Source organism: Dryobates pubescens, chromosome 16, assembly GCF_014839835.1.
Source record: "Dryobates pubescens isolate bDryPub1 chromosome 16, bDryPub1.pri, whole genome shotgun sequence".
Classification (NCBI taxonomy): Eukaryota; Metazoa; Chordata; class Aves; order Piciformes; family Picidae; genus Dryobates; species Dryobates pubescens.
The window spans coordinates 4616368-4635598 of record NC_071627.1 but is presented as its reverse complement, the minus strand read 5'-3'; the positions used below and the strand labels follow the sequence as shown (position 1 = coordinate 4635598).

Genomic DNA, 19231 nt, shown 5'->3' with positions numbered 1-19231 from the left:
TGCAAACTGTTTTGGTTTCTGTGCTTAGCAAGCTGGTTCTGAAATGCAGAACACAGAGAAAGACCCAAAGGTAGAGCAAACAGCTGGAAAACTCCTCTGAACACCTGGATCTTAGCACCACTAATGTGCAGCTTTGCTTTAGCTTTCTGAAAAGTGTCCTTAGTGCACCATGCAAATTTCTTTCTGAGCAGCACACTTGGTCAGCCACAAAAAAGGCAAGAAGGAATGTGTTTATATCTAATTCTAGCAAGAATCCAGATTCATCACTAGGAATGTGCCAGGCTGCCTTCTGGGGCACAAAACTCCTGTCAGAACCTCTGTTGGTGGTTTCGGCTTGGTTGGTTTGATTGTTACTCCTTGAACTGAAGGGAAAAGATTGTCATGAGACACAAGACATAAGGAGTGAGCTTAACCAACCAGAATGTAAGAACAAGACAAGAGAGATAAAAAGTTAAACTAAGGACAAGACAGAAGCCAGGCATCACTCAGCATCTTCACAGGCATGTGAGGGAAGGGACTCCAGAGCAAAGCACCAAAACCTTGCCTGAAAGTGGCAGAACCCAGCAACAAAATCATGGAATCACAGAAAGGTCCAGGCCAGAAGGGACCTTCAAAGGTCACCCAGTCCAACCCCACTGCAGTCAGCAGGGACATCCCCAACTAGATCAGGCTGCCCTGAGCCCTGTCCAGCCTCACCTTGAATATCGCCAGGGATGGGGCCTCAACCTCCTCCCTGGGAAACCTGTTCCAGTGTTCCACCACCCTCATAGTAAAGGACTTCTTCCTGACATCCAATCTCAATCTGCTCTTCTCTAGTTTGAAGCCATTGTCCCTTGTCCTGTCACCACAGACCTTTGCAAACAGTCTCTCTCCATCCTTCCTGTAGCCCCTTCAGGTACTGGCAGGCTGCTATTACATCTCCCTACAGCCTTCTCTTCTCCAGGCCAAATACCCCCAGCTCCCTCAGTCTGTCCTTGAAGCAGAGGTGCTCCAACCCCCTGATCATTTTGTGGCCCTCCTCTGGACCTGCACCATCAGGTCCATGTCATTCCTATATGGAGGGCTCCAGACCTGGATGCAGTACTCCAGGTGAGGTCTCAGCAGAGCCAAGTGGCAGAATCACCTCTCTGGCTCTGCTGGCAACGCCGCTTTGGATGCAGCCCAGGATGCGATTTGCCTTCTGGGCTGCAAGCTCACACTGCCTGCTCTTGTCCAGCTTCTCATCCATCAGCACCCCCAAGTCCTTTTCCACAGGGCTGCTTCCAAAAACTGAAATAAAAACCCCAAAGGAGCCTGTTGACATTACCCAAAAGTGCCACACAGATCAGAGATGAACTTTATAAACCAAGAGGAGGAGAATGCTGCCTGTTGCTAAGCTGCCCCGAGGAAGGCTTCTAAAGACTGGTTAGAAGTTCACTTCCACTAAAAAGAAACACAGCTCTCTGAAGGACCTAGCAATGCAAAGATTATTATCCTTTAAAAGCAGAATTCAATGTTGCTAAGCAATGGGTGGCATGATCTTGAAAGGAGGGAAAAGAGAGGATTTGATAGCATGTAATTAGCTGAGAACTAGTAATTAGTGAATGCCAGGATGTTCACCCATTTGCTTATGCACACCTGGCACTAAATGTCTTCACAGGACCCACTACCCCAGGACAGTTTAAAGCAGCAGAGACCTAAGGAGCTCATGGCAGGTAGAATTTGTCAGAGTTTCAGCTCAGTTTAAATCACACAGAATGATCTGAACAATCGATTCCTCTCTTGGCAGCTCTTACAGTTTGAAAGGGGAACTTTAGCCCAGATCCTGACTGCACAGAATGAAAGTAAAAGAAATTACCATTGGATGCAAAAGGAAAATAATGCTAAGGTCTATGGAGTTCATTGGATTGATAATGGGATACAGAGCAGAGGCAGAAACAGTTCTTTCTCCTCTCTTTTCTTCATCTATCACTTCTGCTTGCAACTTCTCTCTCCCATGGCTTTGCCAGGAGTATCTCTGTTTTAACTACTGTGTGAGGTAATGGGAAGGAAAGAGATAGTGGGGGAGGAGGTAAACAGCCCCCTGGATCCTTCCAGGGGGGTCTGAGGAGTTTCTGTGTTGTTTATGAACTGTAAATATCTGTATATTGTACATCTATGGTGGATTTTGTATATATTCCTTGCATTTCATGTTTCTAGAGTTTAGTTTGCTTGTAACTAGAGCTTCATTTGCTTCCATCCCAACCTGAGCTTGTCTGGCCATTTATTCTGGGGGTAGTTTGGCCAGATTAGTTGTGAGGCTAATTTTAACCCATCATAGCAGGCAGGCAGTAGTTTGCTCTGTACATCCCTCTGCTTTTGCACTCCAAGCCTGAGCTGGCTCTGAGGCCAGTGCCTGATTTGCACCGTGTTCAGAACTTGCCAATTCATTGCATTCAGCAGAGTGATTCACAGGATCACGGCATCACAGGATGTCAGGGGTTGGAAGGGACCCAAAGAGATCATTGAGTCCAACCCCCCTGCCAGAGCAGGACCATACAATCTAGCTCAGGTCACAGAGGAATGCATCCAGACAGGCCTAGATTCCCTAAAATGCAAGAGGAATCTGCTAAACTATTTTCCTGCCACTCTTGCATCCAAACTGAAGCCATCTGCAATTACTTCTCCTCTTTTTCCTTCCCTCCCCTTAAATTAATCACATTTAAGGTTTATATTTCACTCTCTGATTCTGCAGCATACATGGAGCATGTCTCATGTTCCATCCTATAGCAAACGGATCCCAGGCATAGAATCACAGACTGGGTTCGATTGGAAGTGACCTCAAAGATCATCCAGTTCCAAGCCCCTGCCATGGGCAGGGACGCCTCCCAACAGCCCAGGTTGCTCAAGGCCACATCCAACCTGGCCTTGAATACCTCCAGGGAGGGGACATCCACAGCCTCCCTGGGCAACCTGTTCCAGTGTCTCCCCACCCTCACTGGAAGGCATTTCTCCCTAACATCCAGTTTCCATCTCCCTTTTTCCAGCTTCAATCCATCCCCACCTTTTCCTATCACTACAAGCCCTTGCAAATAAAGTCCCGCCCCCCCCAGCTTTCTTGTAGCTCCCTTCAGCTACTGGATTTTTACTTATTGCACTCATAAATAATTCAAAGTGCAAGAACTGTGTGAAAACAGGAAAAAGAATACTCCCCCTGTATCCTGTGACTGATAGAAAACAACTGCACCAACCTTAACTGGATTAGTTTTGAATGGATGATCATGACCCTCTAAAAGCATTTTTAATGGAAGATTTGCCACTCCTTAAGATTTGTGTATCTCTGTGCAACTAAACAACCATTTGCAAGAGCTGCTGAGCTCTTCATATGTGAGGAAGAAAATTATCTAAAGGAATAGATTGCATTTCTGTGACATTAACACCCGAGTCAGGCTCCTTCCCTCCCCACTGCAGTCACCCCTTTAGCATTCCCACGTCTGGAGGCACAGCAAAGGCTAATGTACAAACTGATCTTAAACGGCTGCCACAGCGGTAGGGTACAAACAGCACTCAGCGACTGCAAAACGCTCCTTTTGTGATGCAGAGTTAGTCTCTCCTGTGAGCCCTCCTGAATGTAATTGTGCTCTAATGTAGGAAGGAAACTGTCGAGAGCAGGCAAACCACACAGCGACTGCAGGCTGCCTGCGTGCTGGCATAAAGCAACCACTGTGGGCAAATACTGAAATGGTTAACAGGCTGCTGGCCAAACCAGAGGTATTAAACAATTTGTCAGCAGCAAAGCAGCACGTTAGGAGCTGTCACACTGCAACAGAACGAGGCTAACTTGTTGTTATCCCCTCCACAAAGATCACAGGATTGCAGGGTGTTAGGGGTTGGAAGGGATCTCTGGAGATCATTGACTCCAACCCCCCTGCCAGAGCAGGACCATAGAATCCAGCACAGGTCACACAGGAACACATCCAGATGGGTGTTGGAAGTCTCCAGAGAAGGAGACTCCACCACCTCTCTGGGCAGCCTGCTCCAGTGCTTTGTGACCCTCACAGTGAAGAAGTTCCTCCTCCTGTTGAGGTGAAACCTCCTGTGCTGGAGTTTATATCCACTGCCCCTTGTCCTGTCCCCGGGTGCAACTGAGCAGAGCCTGTCCCCCACTTGACCCCAGCCCTCAGATACGGATAGACATTGATCAGATCCCCTCTCAGCCGCCTTCTCTCCAGACTAAACAGCCCCAGGGCTCTCAGCCTCTCCTCACCAGGCAGTGCTCCAGTCCCTTCAGCATCCTCATAGCCCTCCCTTGGTCTCTCTCCAGCAGATCCCTGTCCCTCTCGAGCTGGGGAGCCCAAAGTTGAATGCAATATTCCAGGTGAGGTCTTACCAGGGCAGAGTCGAGGGGAAGGAGAACCTCCCTGGATGTACTGGACACACTCTTCTTAATGCACCCCAGGATCCCATTGGCCTTCTTGGCTACTAGGCCATATTGCTGTCCCATATAGAACTTGTTATCCACCAGGACTCACTGGGTGGTCACCATCCAGAAAGCACAAAATGAAACACTGGGTACAACAAATATGCTCAAAGGAGGAACTGCAGTTTTCAGACAACTAAACCACCACTGTGTTAGTAAGCAAAGCCTATTAGTGCCATGAGCTAAATTCAGCAGCTTGGCCCAGGCATGAAATCAATGCATTTGCAAACATCTGTAACTGCCATCAAGTAAGCTATGGATTTCCAGGCTAATCACTTTGGGGTTTTTTTTTTCCCCCTGCAATATTAATTTCAGCATTAAAACTTTAAACCCACACATGTCACTCCCTAGCAGTCTCTGGCAGCAGGGAGAGATCTGTAAGAGAAGGGAGAAGGAAGCATCACCCTTGCACAGTTGCAAAGGTGAAGTGGCATACACTGAACTTACCAAATGGACCCTGAAAGTCCCAGTGTTTACCTAAAACCAGAATGCACTGCACAGATTAGACTCATTAGAACCACGTTTCATAGCTGCATGGCAGGGAGCCCAAAAAGAGAGGAAGACTAAGCAGTTTCCCCAGCTTGAATTTCTCCTGGAGGACAGCTTTGCTCAGAGCACTTCCCTGAGCTGCCCATTTCTCACCACAGCCTCACCTCGTTAGGAGTCATGGAGTCATTTTTAAGTATGATCAGGTTTTGTGCACTCTGCCCACTCTGTCCTGTCAGATGCCTCTCAGTCACCACCGCAGAGGGCCCAGTTGTCCCTGTTGGGCCACAGGTGTTGTAAAACATAAAAGTGTCACTTCCTGACCCCGCTGTCAGGCAAGCCTTATAGCAGTAGGTCTTGGTGAGGGACCCATTGCCCCTCACTTCAATGAAATGGGGTTGGACTTTCAAGCCCTGGGGTAACCTGGCGTCGATGTTGTTGTTGGCCTGCTTGTATAAGTCAGCAGAGCAGCGCTCTCGGACCCCACAGAAGCCTGCACAGCAGGAGTGCCCATACAGACTGTGTCTGTAGCACTTGATGATGCTGAGCCCAACGATGGTGAAAAGGAAAACGAAGGAGACGGCGCTCAGAGCGATAATGAGATACAGAGTGATCTCTGAGTAACTGCTTGGGCTCTTAACGTGTCTCCTCCTGTCGGGGATGATCTTGGAAACTCTGTCCACCACGGCAACGGTGATGGCTACCGACGAGGACATGGGGGGCTCTCCGTTGTCCCTCACCTCCACCGTCAGGTTGAAAGTGGGCGAGCTCTCCTCCCCCAGTTTGCGAGTAGTCCTAATCTCCCCAGTGTGGAGCTCTATCCTGAACAACCCCGGGTCTGACATCTGCACCAGGTGGAAGAACAACCAAGCGTTTTGCCCTGAGTCCCCATCAATGGCTATAATTTTGGTTACCAAATATCCAGCATAGGCCGAGCGGGGGATCATCTCCAGGGCTGCTGAATTGTTGGTTGAGGTAGGATACAGAATCTGGGGAGCGTGGTCGTTCTCGTCCACCACATAGATGTAGACAGTGACAGTGCTGCTCAGTGGTGGCATCCCAGCATCCTGAGCCTGGACAGTCACTTGGAACTCCCTCAGCGTCTCATAGTCAAAGGACCTGGTGGCATACATGTTGCCGCTGTCAGATTTGACGGAGACATAGGAGGTGGCAGGTAGCCCTTCGATCTCCCCAGCCAGGAGAGAGTAGGACACGTAGGCATTTTCGGCGACATCTGGGTCAGTGGCTTTGATAGTGCACATCAAGGCTCCAATGGGGTTGTTCTCTGGGATGTAAACGGAGTACACGGGCTCCTCGAAGCGCGGAGGGTTGTCGTTGATGTCGGAGATCTCCACGTGGATCACCTTCTGGGAGGAGAGTGGGGGGCTGCCGGAGTCGGTAGCTGTAACTGTGATGTTATAGGCTGCTGCTTTCTCGTGGTCCAGTTTGCCCTGGGTGACCAAGGTGTAGGAGTTCTTGAAAGAGTTGAGTGTGAAGGGGAGGCCAGGGGGGATGCGCAGGCTCACTTGCTTGTTCAGCCCCGAGTCCTGGTCGGTGACGCTCATCAGGGCCACCACAGTTCCTGGTTTTGCATCCTCTGGCACTGGGCTGTACAAGGAAGTCAGGACCACCTCAGGAACATTATCGTTGGCATCCACAATGTTGACCAGCACCTTGCAGTGCCCAGCCATAGAGACAGGGCCCTGATCGGTGGCTTGCACATAGATCTCATAGGAGGATGCCTCTTCATAGTCCAAGGTACCATTAACCCGCACCTCCCCCGAGTGTGGGTCCACACTAAAGAGCTCTCTCACCTTCTGTGGGGTGTAGCTGCCAAAAGAGTAGATCACATCCCCATTGGAGCCTTCATCAGGATCTGAGGCATTGAGTTTGACCACTAGTGTGCCTGGCGGGGCATTCTCCAGAAGGCTCACGGTGTAGGTGGAACGGTCGAAGGCAGGAGGGTTGTCATTGGTATCCATAACTCGCACAGAGATCTGGGCTGTACCAGACTTGGGGGGGTCCCCACCATCCACAGCAGTTAGCACCAGCTGCTGCAGGGCACTCTGCTCCCGGTCCAGTGGCTGCTGCAGCACCAGCTCCAGGAGTTTGCTGCCACTCTGGAAGCCTTTCAGGTCCAGGGCAAAGTGGTGGCTGGGGCTGAGCTGGTAGCTCTGCACAGAGTTGGTGCCCACATCGGGGTCCTGGGCACTCTCTATGTGGAAGCGAGCCCCAGGCAGGGCAGACTCACTGATTTCCAGCCGGTAATCCTGGCGGGGGAAGCGCGGGGCGTTGTCGTTGATGTCCAGCACCTCCACCTCCACGTTGTGCACCTCGATGGGCTGCTCGATGACCAGCTCCAGGCTGAGGAAGCAGGTGGGGCTGAGCTCGCAGAGAGCTTCGCGGTCCATCCGCTCCCGGACCAGCAGCGCTCCGCGGCCCAGTTCCAGCTCCAGGTATTGCCGGCCGCTGCCCGAGGTTAGCCGTGCTCCCCTGGCTGCCAGCCGCCGCGGATCCACGCCCAGGTCGCTCGCCACGCTACCCACGAAGGCTCCAAGCGGCAGCTCCTCCCGCACCGAGTAACGGAGCTGCCCTCCCGCCGCTCGCCCGGTGCCGAGCCCCAGCAGCAGCAGCAGGCCCAGCACCACCGCCCCGCCGCGGCTCCGCCGAGCTGCCGCCGCCATGGCCGGGGCCGGAGGGGGGTGGGGGGAGCTGCCGGAGCCCGGAGCCGCCTCGCCCGGCCCTGGCCCGGCCTCACTCCCCGCCGCCGCCTCCGCCCGGCCGCTTCATGCAAGCGGCGAGCAGCAGCCACCGGCTGCCTCCGGCCCCGCCGCCGCCCGCTCCATGCTCACCGGCTCCCACCTCGCTCTTCCTCCGGCAGCTCCGAGGAGGAGGAGGAGGAAGGAGGAGGGACCGGGACTCGCCGGATCCGCTTTCTCCTGCTCCAGCTGCTGCGCGGGAGGAGGCGGCGGGGGAGGACGCGTAAGCCGCGGCTGGCTCCGGTTCAGCACCTCGGCGGCGAACAGCGGCGGGGCCGCCGGCGGGAGCCGCCCCTGCCCTGCTGCCTGCGGGAGCCGCTGCCCGCCGGAGGGACCCCGCTGCCCGCCGGAGCCGCTGCTCGCCCCGCCGCACCGTCCTCACCCACGTGTTGCAGCCGCCCCGGTGAGCCGGGCCCCGAGCTCCCGAGGTGGCCGCTGCCGAGCCGGGGAGGGGTGCGGCTCCTGTTCCGCCGCCGCCCCTCGTCTCCGCCCCGGCTTCGCTGCTGAAGCTTTGGGGGCGCGGGGAGGAGAAGAGGTGTGTGCGTGGGGGTGGGTGGAGAAGAGCCGCAAACCGTCCACGCTTCTGGACCTGCTGCTGCAGTGCTAAAGTGCATCCGCTGGAGAGGGTTAAATCAGCGCAGGGCTCCGGAAAAAAACGGGCCTCCAGCCAGGTCCGGTGCCGTCGGTGTGCTGCTGCAGTGTGTTTGACGACCTCTTTCTTGGAGACCTGCCCCTCTGCTCCCGCGGAGATTCATCCTCGCTGCAGCACCGGCCCTCTGCCCAATCTCTGCGGGCCCCCCTGCCCTGCTTCCAGCCTCCTCCCACTCAGCTCCCTCTCGCCCTTGCAGCAGCCACCGTGCCCCGACAGCAGCTGGGCTTGGTAGGATTCTGCAAGTCACACCCACGAGATACCAGCATTGAACGTGGGCTTCAGTTTCTCATCCAATGCAATAAACAGGCTCAAGGTGATCCAGTGCAGGTGGGGAGAAGACAGAGAAATGCAACACAATCCCTTTTTCCAGTTTTCTCCTCCTTTGCCCTTGTGATGAAGGACTGACAAAAAACCAGGGCCATGAACTGGAACAGACTCAGCAGTGAGGGTGAGGCTGCTGCAGCTGCAATGAGTTTCATCCCAATGCCACAAATCCCAGCAAAGACAAAACACTTCAGCATTCTTTCTTGCAATACCTAAGTCACTACGTTGGTTTTTAATGAGACAAACCACAGGATGAAAAAGGTCCTGAAAGGCTGAACCAGATGATCCTTAAGGTCCCTTCAACCTGGTATTCTATGATTCCATGACAGGACTATGGCACAGTCCTCCATGTTGTACCTACTGCCCAGGGAAGAAATTGCTTCTCTGCTGGTGTTTGTATCCCTGATTTTTCCCTCACTTGCCCCATAAAAATCTTTTGGAATGACCAAAGAATCCTCTCTGGATTGGCCAGGTGATGCCAGCCTTCAGCTAAAACCTCATTCATTGCCCTTTGTGGGCTTGGGCACCATGTGAGATAACTTTCAAGGGTACAACCTTACACTATAAATCCCAAAAGATTTTACTATCATGTACCTGATGAACGAATCTCAGGAGGCAATTGTCCTAATTCTGTTTCATAGCTGTGCTGAGTAATTCCCACTCTATTGGCTTTTGTCAGCAGCCACCATTATCAGAAGAGACAACAGAAGAGAGCAGGATTATCCCATTTCTGCTTTGGCTGATGGGATAATTTGCTTCTTAGCTCATTTTTGTGGCCCAAATATTTGTCCTCATACTTATCCTCATATCCTCAGTATCTCAGCAAACAGCTCTGTGAAACCACTCAACCCTGCTTAGCTTTTGAAGAAAGAGAAATGTAGGTCTGTGCAGACCAAGAAGGACAGAGATGCCAAGTGCCTAGAACATGTGTGGAAATTTGCCCATTTTGTCCAGTTGGTGAAACATGAGCCAAAAGAAAAAAATATTAAAGAAAACTCAGCTTCACATTTTTGGCTAGCTCCCCACCTTCAAGATCATAATACTCAGATTCAGAAGTGAATGACCTGACAGTCTCACCAAACAAAAGCAAACCCCAAAAGAAAATCCAAAAGCAACCCCCAAAAGAAAACCCAAAAGCAACCCCCAAAAGAAAACCCAAAAGCAACCCCCAAAAAACACCCAAAAGCAATCCCCCAAAACCCCAAAAGCAGACCCCAAAAGTGCAAGCCCTGCCAAAACCCCCCAAAATACAACCCCAAAAACCCCACCAAAACACAACCCCCCCAAAAAAAAAAACCCAAACCCAAAAGCAAACCCCAAAATACTCCAAAAGCAAACCCAAAAATACCCCAAAAGCAAATGCCAAAAAAACCCAAAACAGCCCCAAAATCAACCCCCCAAAAGCAAACTCCAAAAGCACAACCCTCAAAAAAAAACCAAAACACACCCCCAAAAATCAACCCCCCAAAACCCACACAAAAACCCCTCCAAAACCCCAAAAGCAAACCCCAAACTACCCCAAAAGCACCCCCTCCAAGAAAACCCAAAACAACCTCAAAATCAAACCCAAAACCACCCCAAAAGCAAACCCCAAAAGTGCAACCCCCCAAAAACCAAAACAGAACCCCAAAAACTCACCCCCCCAAAAAAACCCCAACCCCCTACAAGTACCCCAAAAGCAAATGCAAAAATACCTCAAAACAACCCCAAAAGCAAATCCCAAAATACCCCAAAAGCAAACCCTCAATAAAACCCCCAAACTACCCCAAAAGCAAACCCAAAAGCACCCCAAAGCAACCCCAAAAGCAACCCCCCCAGAAAACCCAAAACAATCCTAAAATCAAAACCCAAACCACCCCAAAAGCAAACCCCAAAACCACCCAAAAGTGCAACCCCCAAAAAAAACAAAACAGAACCCAAAAAAACCACCCCCCCTCAAAAACCAAAACCCCAAAATTACCCCAAAAGCAAACCCAAAAATACCCCAAAAGCAAACCCTCAATAAAACCCCTAAACAGCCCCAAAATCGAACCCAAAACCACCCCAAATGCAAACCCCAAAAGCAAACCCCAAAAATACCCCAAAAGCAACCCCCAAGAAAACCCAAAATAACCCCAAAATCAACCCCCAAACCACCCCAAATGCAAACCCCAAAAGTGCAACCCCCCAAAAATCCAAAACAGAACCCCAAAAAACCCAACCCCCCCAAAAAAACCCCAACCCCCTAAAAGCACCCCAAAAGCAAACCCCAAAAACCTCAAAACAACCCCAAAAGCAAACCCCAAAATACCCCAAAAACAAACCCTCAATAAAACCCCCAAACTACCCCAAAAGCAAACCCAAAAGCACCCCAAAACAACCCCAAAAGCAACCCCCCCAGAAAACCCAAAACAACCCCAAAATCAAACCCCAAACCACCCCAAAAGCAAACCCCAAAACCACCCAAAACTGCAACCCCCAAAAAAACCAAAACAGAACCCAAAAAAACCACCCCCCCAAAACCCAAAACCCCAAAATTACCCCAAAAGCAAACCCAAAAATACCCCAAAAGCAAACCCTCAATAAAACCCCTAAACAACCCCAAAATCGAACCTCAAACCACCCCAAATGCAAACCCCAAAAGTGCAACCCCCCAAAAATCCAAAACAGAACCCCAAAAAACCCAACCCCCCCAAAAAACCCCCAAAAGCACCCCAAAAGCAAACCCCAAAAACCTCAAAACAACCCCAAAAGCAAACCCCCAAATACCCCAAAAGCAAACCCTCAATAAAACCCCCAAACTACCCCAAAAGCAAACCCAAAAGCACCCCAAAGCAACCCCAAAAGCAACCCCCAAAAGTGCAACCCCCCAAAAAAACCAAAACAGAACCACAAAAAAACAACCCCCCAAAAAACCCCAAAACTACCCCAAAGGCAAACCCAAAACCACCTCAAACAACCCCAAAAGCAAACCCCAAAATACCCCAAAAGCAAGCCCTCAATAAAAACCCCAAACAACCCCAAAAGCAAACCCAAACCCACCCCAAATGCACCCCCCAAAAAAACCCCCAAAAGCAAACTCCCCAAAAGCCCCAAAAGCAAACACCAAAAGCAACCCCCCAAGAAACAACCCCCCCAAAAACCCACCAAAAGCAAACCCCAAAATACCCCAAAAGCAAACCCTCAATAAAAACCCCAAACTACCCCAAAAGCAAACCCAAACCCACCCCAAATGCAAACCTCCAAAAAATCCCAAAAGCAAACACCAAAAGCAACCCCCCAAAATACAACCCCCCCAAAAAAACCACCAAAAGCAAACCCCAAAATACCCCAAAAGCAACCTCAAAAAAACCCAAACAAAAAAACCACCCCAAAAGCGAACCCCAAAATGCAAACCTAAAAAGTAAGCCCCAAAACACCTCAGAAGCAACCCCAACTATCCCAAAAGCAAACCCACAATGCAAACCCCCCCAAAAGAACACCCCCAAAAAAACCCAAAAGCAAACCCAACCCCCCCAAAATCCTCCACACCCCCCAACCCCCAATCCAAGCCAGCCCAGAAGCCAGCACCTTGCTAATGGCTCCAGAAGCGCTGCATCAGCACCACCACGCAGGCTCCCTGTGGCTGTGTGTCAAAACACCTTGCAGGCATCATCCACAACAAGCCTGAAGGGTCACAGAATGACTTTTGCAGGCAATCAAAGAGTGGTTTCGCCCAGACAGTCCACAGATCAGTTCTGCCCCACACCTCCTGTGGGCAGAGCCACAGAGCCCTCCAACAAACATACAGCACAACAATGAAAGGCCTCAGGCTGCAGCAATGCGGGTCCAGAGGAAGCCATGAAATGGTCAGGGCTGGAGCATCTCAGCTATGGGGACAGCATGAGAGAGTGAGGTTTGTTCAGCCTGGAGAAGAGAAGGCTCCAGAGAGACCTTCTAGGGGTCCTACATGAATAGAGGGGAGAGACCTTATAAGGGGCTTACAAGAAAGCTGGGGAGGGACTTTTGACAAGGGCTGGGAGTGATAGGATGGCTTTGAGCTGGAAGAAGGCAGATTGCGACTGGAGATGAGGAAGAAATTCTTTAGAGTGAGGGTGGGGAGACACTGGAACAGGTTGCCCAGGGAGGTCATGGATGCCCCCCGCTCCCTGGAGGTGTTCAAAGCCAGGATGAATGAAGCCTGGTCTAGTGGGAGGTGTCCCTGCCCATGTCAGGGGGATGGGAACCAGATCATAGAATGGCCTGGGCTGGAAGGGGCCTCCAAAGCTCATCCAGTCCAACCCCTCTGCAGTCAGCAGGGACATCCTCAACTAGATCAGGTTGCCCAGAGCCCTGTTGAGCCCCACCTTGAATATCTCCAGGGATGGGGCCTCAACCACCTCCCTGGGCAACCTGCTCCAGTGTTACACCATTCCTTTCATAAAGAACTTGTTCCTAACATCCAATCTAACACTGCTCTGCTCTAGTTTGAAGCCATTGCCCCTGGTCCTGTCACTGCAGGCCTTTGCAAACACTCTCCCTCCTTCGTCTAAGCCCCCTTCAGATACTGGCAGGCTGCTACTAGATCTCCAGATGACCTTTAAGGTCCCTTCCAACCCAAACCATTCTATGATGGATCTATGCACATCAGCAATATCTAAGACCCTACACTGAAGAATGTGTGGGTAGAGACTTCCCTGGAAATGGACAATGCACAGGCTAAGAGGTGATGGAAAAACAAACCCCATCTCTGCAGGCAATTATTTTCCAGCCACAAGTTGGTTTTACTTGAAGTGTGTGAATGAAGGACACCAACCACACATCCAAGGTGGGTGTTTAACACTAGCAAGGAATCTTCACACTACCCTAGACTCCAGGGCCTTCTGGATCAGCTTTCAAGCTCTGCTCCAGTGCATTCAATTGGATCCCCAAGCAAGGCAAGGCTGATGAAAGCTTCAATCCTGGCTCACCTCAGCATTTGAATGCTACCTAGCTCCATCTTTCTTCACAGCTCAAACCTTGCACACCAAAAGCTTTCCAAACCACCACACGATGTAAAACTGAACAGAGACAACCCCCACACCTCACCAAGCCATTCCAGGATGTAATCCCTCATATTTTCCTTTCCATTCCTAAACCTTAGGTTCTTAGAAATGTTTGTTCTGCTAATTTCAGAATCATAGCTCCTGGGACTGTTTGGCTTCTTGCCTTTTTGTAAGTTTGATAGCACCAATCAGCCAGGCACTTCAATTTTCATCTGCTAGATGAATGCCACACCTTGGCTGCTTTACAGCAGCACTGCACAAAGGTCACAGCCTATCTCCAAACCTTAGCTTTGGACATGCTGACCACACACTTTCCAAGTCATGTACTGAAATATCTCCTGTTCTGATTAATGTTCCCTGAGCCCCCTGGAATCACAGAATGTGTCAGGTTGGAAGGGATCCTCAAAGTTCATCTTGTCCAAACCCCCTGCAGTCAGCAGGGGCATCTCCAACTTGAGCAAGTTGCTCAGAGTCACATCAGGTCTGACCTTGAATGTTGCCAGGGACAGGGCCTCCACCACAGCTCTGGGCAGCCTGTTCCACCACCCTCATTGTGAAGAACTTCCTCCAGCTTAAATCTACCCTGCTCTAGTATGAAACCACTGCCTTTCATCCCCATCACCACAAGCAGTACCCTCCCCAGCCTTCCTGAAGATCCCTTTCAGATACTGAAATGCAGCTCTAAGGTCTCCAACTCTTTCAGCCTATCTTCATAGCAGAGGTGCTCCAGCTGTCTGATCCTCTTCATGGCCTCTTCTGACCTGCTCCAGCAGGTCCCTGTCTTTCTTGTGTTGGGGATCCTGTAGCTGGACACAGAACTCAAGGTGAGATCTCCCCAGAGCAGAGTAGAGTAGAGGGGCAGGATCCTCTCTCCCCAGCTCTTGCCACACTGCTTTGGATGCAGCCCAGGCTGCCCTTGGCCTTCTGTGCTGCCAGTGCCCATTGCTGGCTCCTGTCCAGCTTCTCACCCACCAGCACCCCCAAGTCCTTCTCTGCAGGGCTGCTCTCAGTCTCATCATCCCCCAGCCTGGATTGATAGTGAGGATTACCCTGACCTAGGTGCAGGATCTTGCACTTTGTATTATTGAACCTCATGAGGTTCTCCTCAGCCTATTTCTACAGCCTGTCCAGATCTCTCTGGGTGGATCCCATCCTTCAGTCTTATCAACCACCCCACTCAGTTTGGTATCACCAGCAAAGCTTCTGAGGCTGCCTCAGTCTTGCTGTCTGTATCATTGATGAAGCTACTGAGCAGCACCTCTCCCAGTACAGACCCCTCTATAAAACATCTCTATGAAATTCATTGATGGCCACAATAATTTCAGGGATTTCCATCTGTTTCCATTCCACCTGGTAATGCTGAGTCAGTCCTGCAGGCTTTGAGTATTAATTCAGCAAAAAAAACTTCCATTGAGAAAACCCTTCAGGAGCTGCTCTGGAGTGATATTGATTTTTCTCGTGAACAGCAGAAATTGAAACACAGAAAAGCATCATTTCTGGTTTGATTAAATCCAGGCTTAGGGGCTTTTTGAGCTTTGTTTCCCCCAGAGCTTTGTTTTCCAGGAATGTCATGACAATTTCCATTTAAGCACCAAATTTTCACAGACTCCCAGAATGCCAGGTTGGAAGGGACCCCAAGGATCATCTGGTCCAACCTTTCCAGGTCACAGGACACAGTCTAATTGAAATTAGCTGGCCCAGCACCTTGTCAGGCTGAGGCTTCGAACTATCCAGTGTAGAGGACTCCACTGCTTCCTCTGGGAGATGAGTCCAATGTCCAACTGTACTCATGGGGAACTCATTTTCTTCTGGAGTCCAACTGGAATCTCCCCAGGAGCAACTTGTCCCCATCACTCCTTGTCTTTTCCATGGGGCTCCTTGTAAAATGGGACTCTGTCCTCCTGGTAGCCACCTTTTATGTACTGGTCCATGGTAATAAGGTCTCCCCCTGAGCCTCCTCCTCTCAAGGCTGAATGAATCTGAGGAGAGCTTCATGAGGTTCAGTAAGGCAAAGTCTTGCACCAGGGTCAGGGCAATCCTCACTGTCAGTGCAGGATGACAAAATTGAGAGGAGCCCTGCAAAGAAAGACTTGGGGGTGCTGGTGGGTGAGAAGCTGGACAGGAGCCAGCAGTGGGCACTGGCAGCACAGAAGGCCAAGGGCAGCCTGGGCTGCATCCAAAGCAGTGTGGCCAGAGCTGGAGAAAGGGGATCCTGCCCCTCTGCTCTGCTCTGGGGAGACCTCACCTGGAGCACTGGGACCCCTAACACACCTGCTGGAGCAGGTTCAGAGGAGGCCATGAAGAGGATCAGACAGCTGGAGCACCTCTGCTATGAAGATAGGCTGAAGGAGTTGGGGTTGTTCAGCCTAGAGAAGAGAAGGCTCCAGGGAGACCTTAGAGCTGCATTTCCATATCTGAAGGACTGTGGTAGGTTGAGAGAGGGCTTAGCTCTCTCTCCTCCACAGAGTAAGAAACCACAACTAGCCCAGTCGAAAGAGCAAGCTATATATTTACAAGCATATATGGAAAGCAGGTTGGAGCAGGGAGGTCATTCTGCCCCTGTACACTGCACTGGTTAGGCCGCACCTCGAGTCCTGTGTCCAGTTCTGGGCCCCTCAGTTTAGGAAGGAGGTTGACTTGCTGGAACGAGTCCAGAGAAGAGCAACAAAGTTGGTGAGGGGTTTGGAACACAAGCCCTACGAGGAGAGGCTGAGGGAGCTGGGGTTGCTTAGCCTGGAGAAGAGGAGACTCAGGGGTGACCTTATTACTCTCTACAACTACCTGAAGGGAGGTTGTAGACAGACGGATGTTGGTCTCTTCTCCCAGGCAAGCAGTACCAGAACAAGAGGACACAGTCTCAGGCTGTGCCAGGGGAGGTTCAGGCTGGATGTTAGGAAAAAGTTCTATACAGAAAGAGTGATTGCCCATTGGAATGGGCTGCCTGAGGAGGTGGTGGAGTCGCCATCACTGGAGGTTTTTAGGAGAAGACTTGACGGGGTGCTTGGTGCCGTGGGTTAGTTGTTTGGGTGGTGTTGGATTGGTTGATGGGTTGGACGTGATGATCTTGAAGGTCTCTTCCAACCTGGTTTATTCTATGTATTCTATGTATTCTAATACATACAGGTATTTACAATATCTACACAGAAATATACAGCAAAGAGAAATAACACAACAAAAATCCCTCCCCGAGGGAGGGATCCCCTCCTTGGAACCCCCTCTCTCCCCCCCCCTACCTTCCTTTTTCCCCAAATGGGTTAGAGAGAGAGAGAAAGGCAAGTTACTAAGGAAAAGAGTTGTTAGCAAGCTTCAAAAGCCCATGCAGGATTAGTGTTTGCTTATCTGAAGGCCAACTCCAGCAGCTCGCAGAAGAAGCAGGCAGGGAGAACAGGCTGAAACTCCACACTCCCCCAACTCCCCAAACCGAACTGAACTGAGGGAAAAAAAATTCCAACTGCTCTACAATCTAAAGCTGCATTTTTTTGTCTATCCACCAATGAAATTCGTTTAGAATATCAGAATGTTTTGGTTCTAGTACCGAAAACATTTAGCCAGTGTCTCGGCACTGTTTGTCCTTAAAGGCACAGCGTCAAACGGGCACAAGGACTTACAGGAAAGCTGTGGGGGAACTGTTTAGAAGGGCCTGTGGTGATAGAACAAGGGGCAAAGGAGTAGGGGAGATTTAAGTGGGACATTAGGAGGAAGGTCTTCACAATGAGGGTAGTGAAACACTGGAACAGGCTGCCCAGAGATGTGGTTGATGTCATGTTCCTGGAGACATTTAAGGTCAAACCTGATGTGGCCTTGGGCAGCCTGCTCTGGTTGGAGGTGTCCCTGCGACCGCAGGGGAGTTGGACAAGATGATCCTCGAGGGTCCCTTCCAACCCCATGCAATCTGTGACTCTGTCTCAGCCTTCATTTTGAAACACCTTCAAGCCTCACAAAACAAAAATGCCCTCATGGGGCCGAGAGCAGTGCACACGAGCAAGAGACTCAGAATCCATCCCTGCAGTAAAAACAGCAGCTAGGAGATACCAGCCCCAAATATCCATTTGCTGATAAACCTGATAACCCCTGAAGTGCTTGGATACTGCCTGGATGCACTTAGCTATCTCCACAGGCCTACAGGGCTTTGCTGACACAAAAAACTGCAACCAACACTGCACCACTTTAATTAGCTTAGTTAAATGAAATGGGGAGAGTCCTGGAGCAGGAGGCCAAGCACAGGGATGTTGTAAAGAACACACTGATTTTATCAAGGCCTGCAGAAGAACATCAGCTATACATCAAGACACTGATACATTGAGATATGCCTATATAAGAGGTTGAAGTAATATTATTAGTCTGGAATGAATCATGGACTCACAGAATGGCTCTGGTTGGAAGGGACCTCAGAGATCACCTACTCCTAACCCCCTGCCATGGGAGATTTGCTGGTTGCTCAAGGCCTTACCCAACCTAGCCTTGAACACCTCCAGGAAGGGAACATCCACAACCTCTCTGGGAAGCTTATTCCAGAGTTTTCACCCCCCATATACTTCTTCCTCAGCTCCAGTCTAACTCTGCTCTCCCTCAGCTTAAAAACATTCCCCCTTGTCCTGTCTCTAGACACTCTCCTGAAAAGTCCTTCTGCAGCCTTCCTGTAGGCTCCTTTCAGGTGTCAGAAGGCAGCTCTAAGGTCCCCCCTGAGTCTTCTCTTCTCCAGGCTGAACATCCCCAGCTCCCTCAGCCTGTCCTCATAGCAGAGGTGTTACAGCCCTTGGATCATCTTTGTGGCCTCCTCTGGACTCACTCCAACAGTTCCCTGTCCTTCTTGTGATGGGGACACCAGAACTCGACACAGGATTGGAGGTGAGGTCTCCGCAGTGAAGAGTCAAAGGCTCTCCTGCCCTGCTGCCCACACTCCTCTGGCTGCAGCCCAGCACACAGCTGCCTGCTGGGCTGCAGGAGGGCACTGCTGGCTCCTGGAGAGCTTCTCATCAATCAACATCCTCAAACCTTTTTCTTCAGGGCTGCTCTCAACTCACTCTGCACCCAGCCTGGATTTGTGCCTGGGGTTGCCCTGACCCAGCTGCAGGACCTTACAGCACTTTGACCTGCTGAACTTCCTGAAGTCCTCAAATTCCCATGCAAGCCTTCCTTGAAACTGTTCTACACACAGACATGCCTGAATGAATGGCAGAGCAATGCAGACCCACAGGGGCATTTCTGTGAGGATATTTCTCTTGGGAATGATGCAAATATACACAGATAAAGGTCTATAGGTACTCAGGGCCTCAGACTGTTCATCCATTTCAAAGCACAGAATTATAGAAGAACTTTGGTTGGAAAAGATCATCCAGTCCAACCATCATCTCAACCCCACCATGTCCCCTAAACCATGTCCCCAGGTGCAATGGCCACACATTTCTTGAACACCTCCAGGAATGGGGACTCCACCACCTCCCTGGGCAGCCTGTGCCAGTCCCTGACCACTCTGGCAGCAAAGAAATTTCCCCTAATATCCAACCTAACCCTCCCCTGGCACAATTTCAGTCCAATCACACCTGTACAAGGAATGATTTTATATAAC

At 50.8% G+C, this 19231-nt stretch overlaps 1 protein-coding gene across 5 annotated transcripts in view; it reads right to left on the bottom strand.

Annotated features, from left to right (window-relative positions):
- The window catches only part of LOC104304271 (protocadherin alpha-C2), a 212461-nt gene that overhangs the window by 63003 nt on the left and 130227 nt on the right, over positions 1–19231 (bottom strand). Inside the window, exon 1 of one of the 5 annotated variants that reach the window (XM_054168629.1) lies at positions 5092–8502. The exons of 3 other annotated variants lie outside the window; for them this stretch is intronic. In XM_054168629.1, the coding sequence (XP_054024604.1) occupies positions 5092–7608 (2517 nt within the window). In that variant the 5' untranslated portion in view covers positions 7609–8502. Of the gene's footprint in view, positions 1–5091; positions 8503–19231 lie in introns of those variants that run through there. One more of the 5 variants, XM_054168625.1, reaches the window with a different exon arrangement.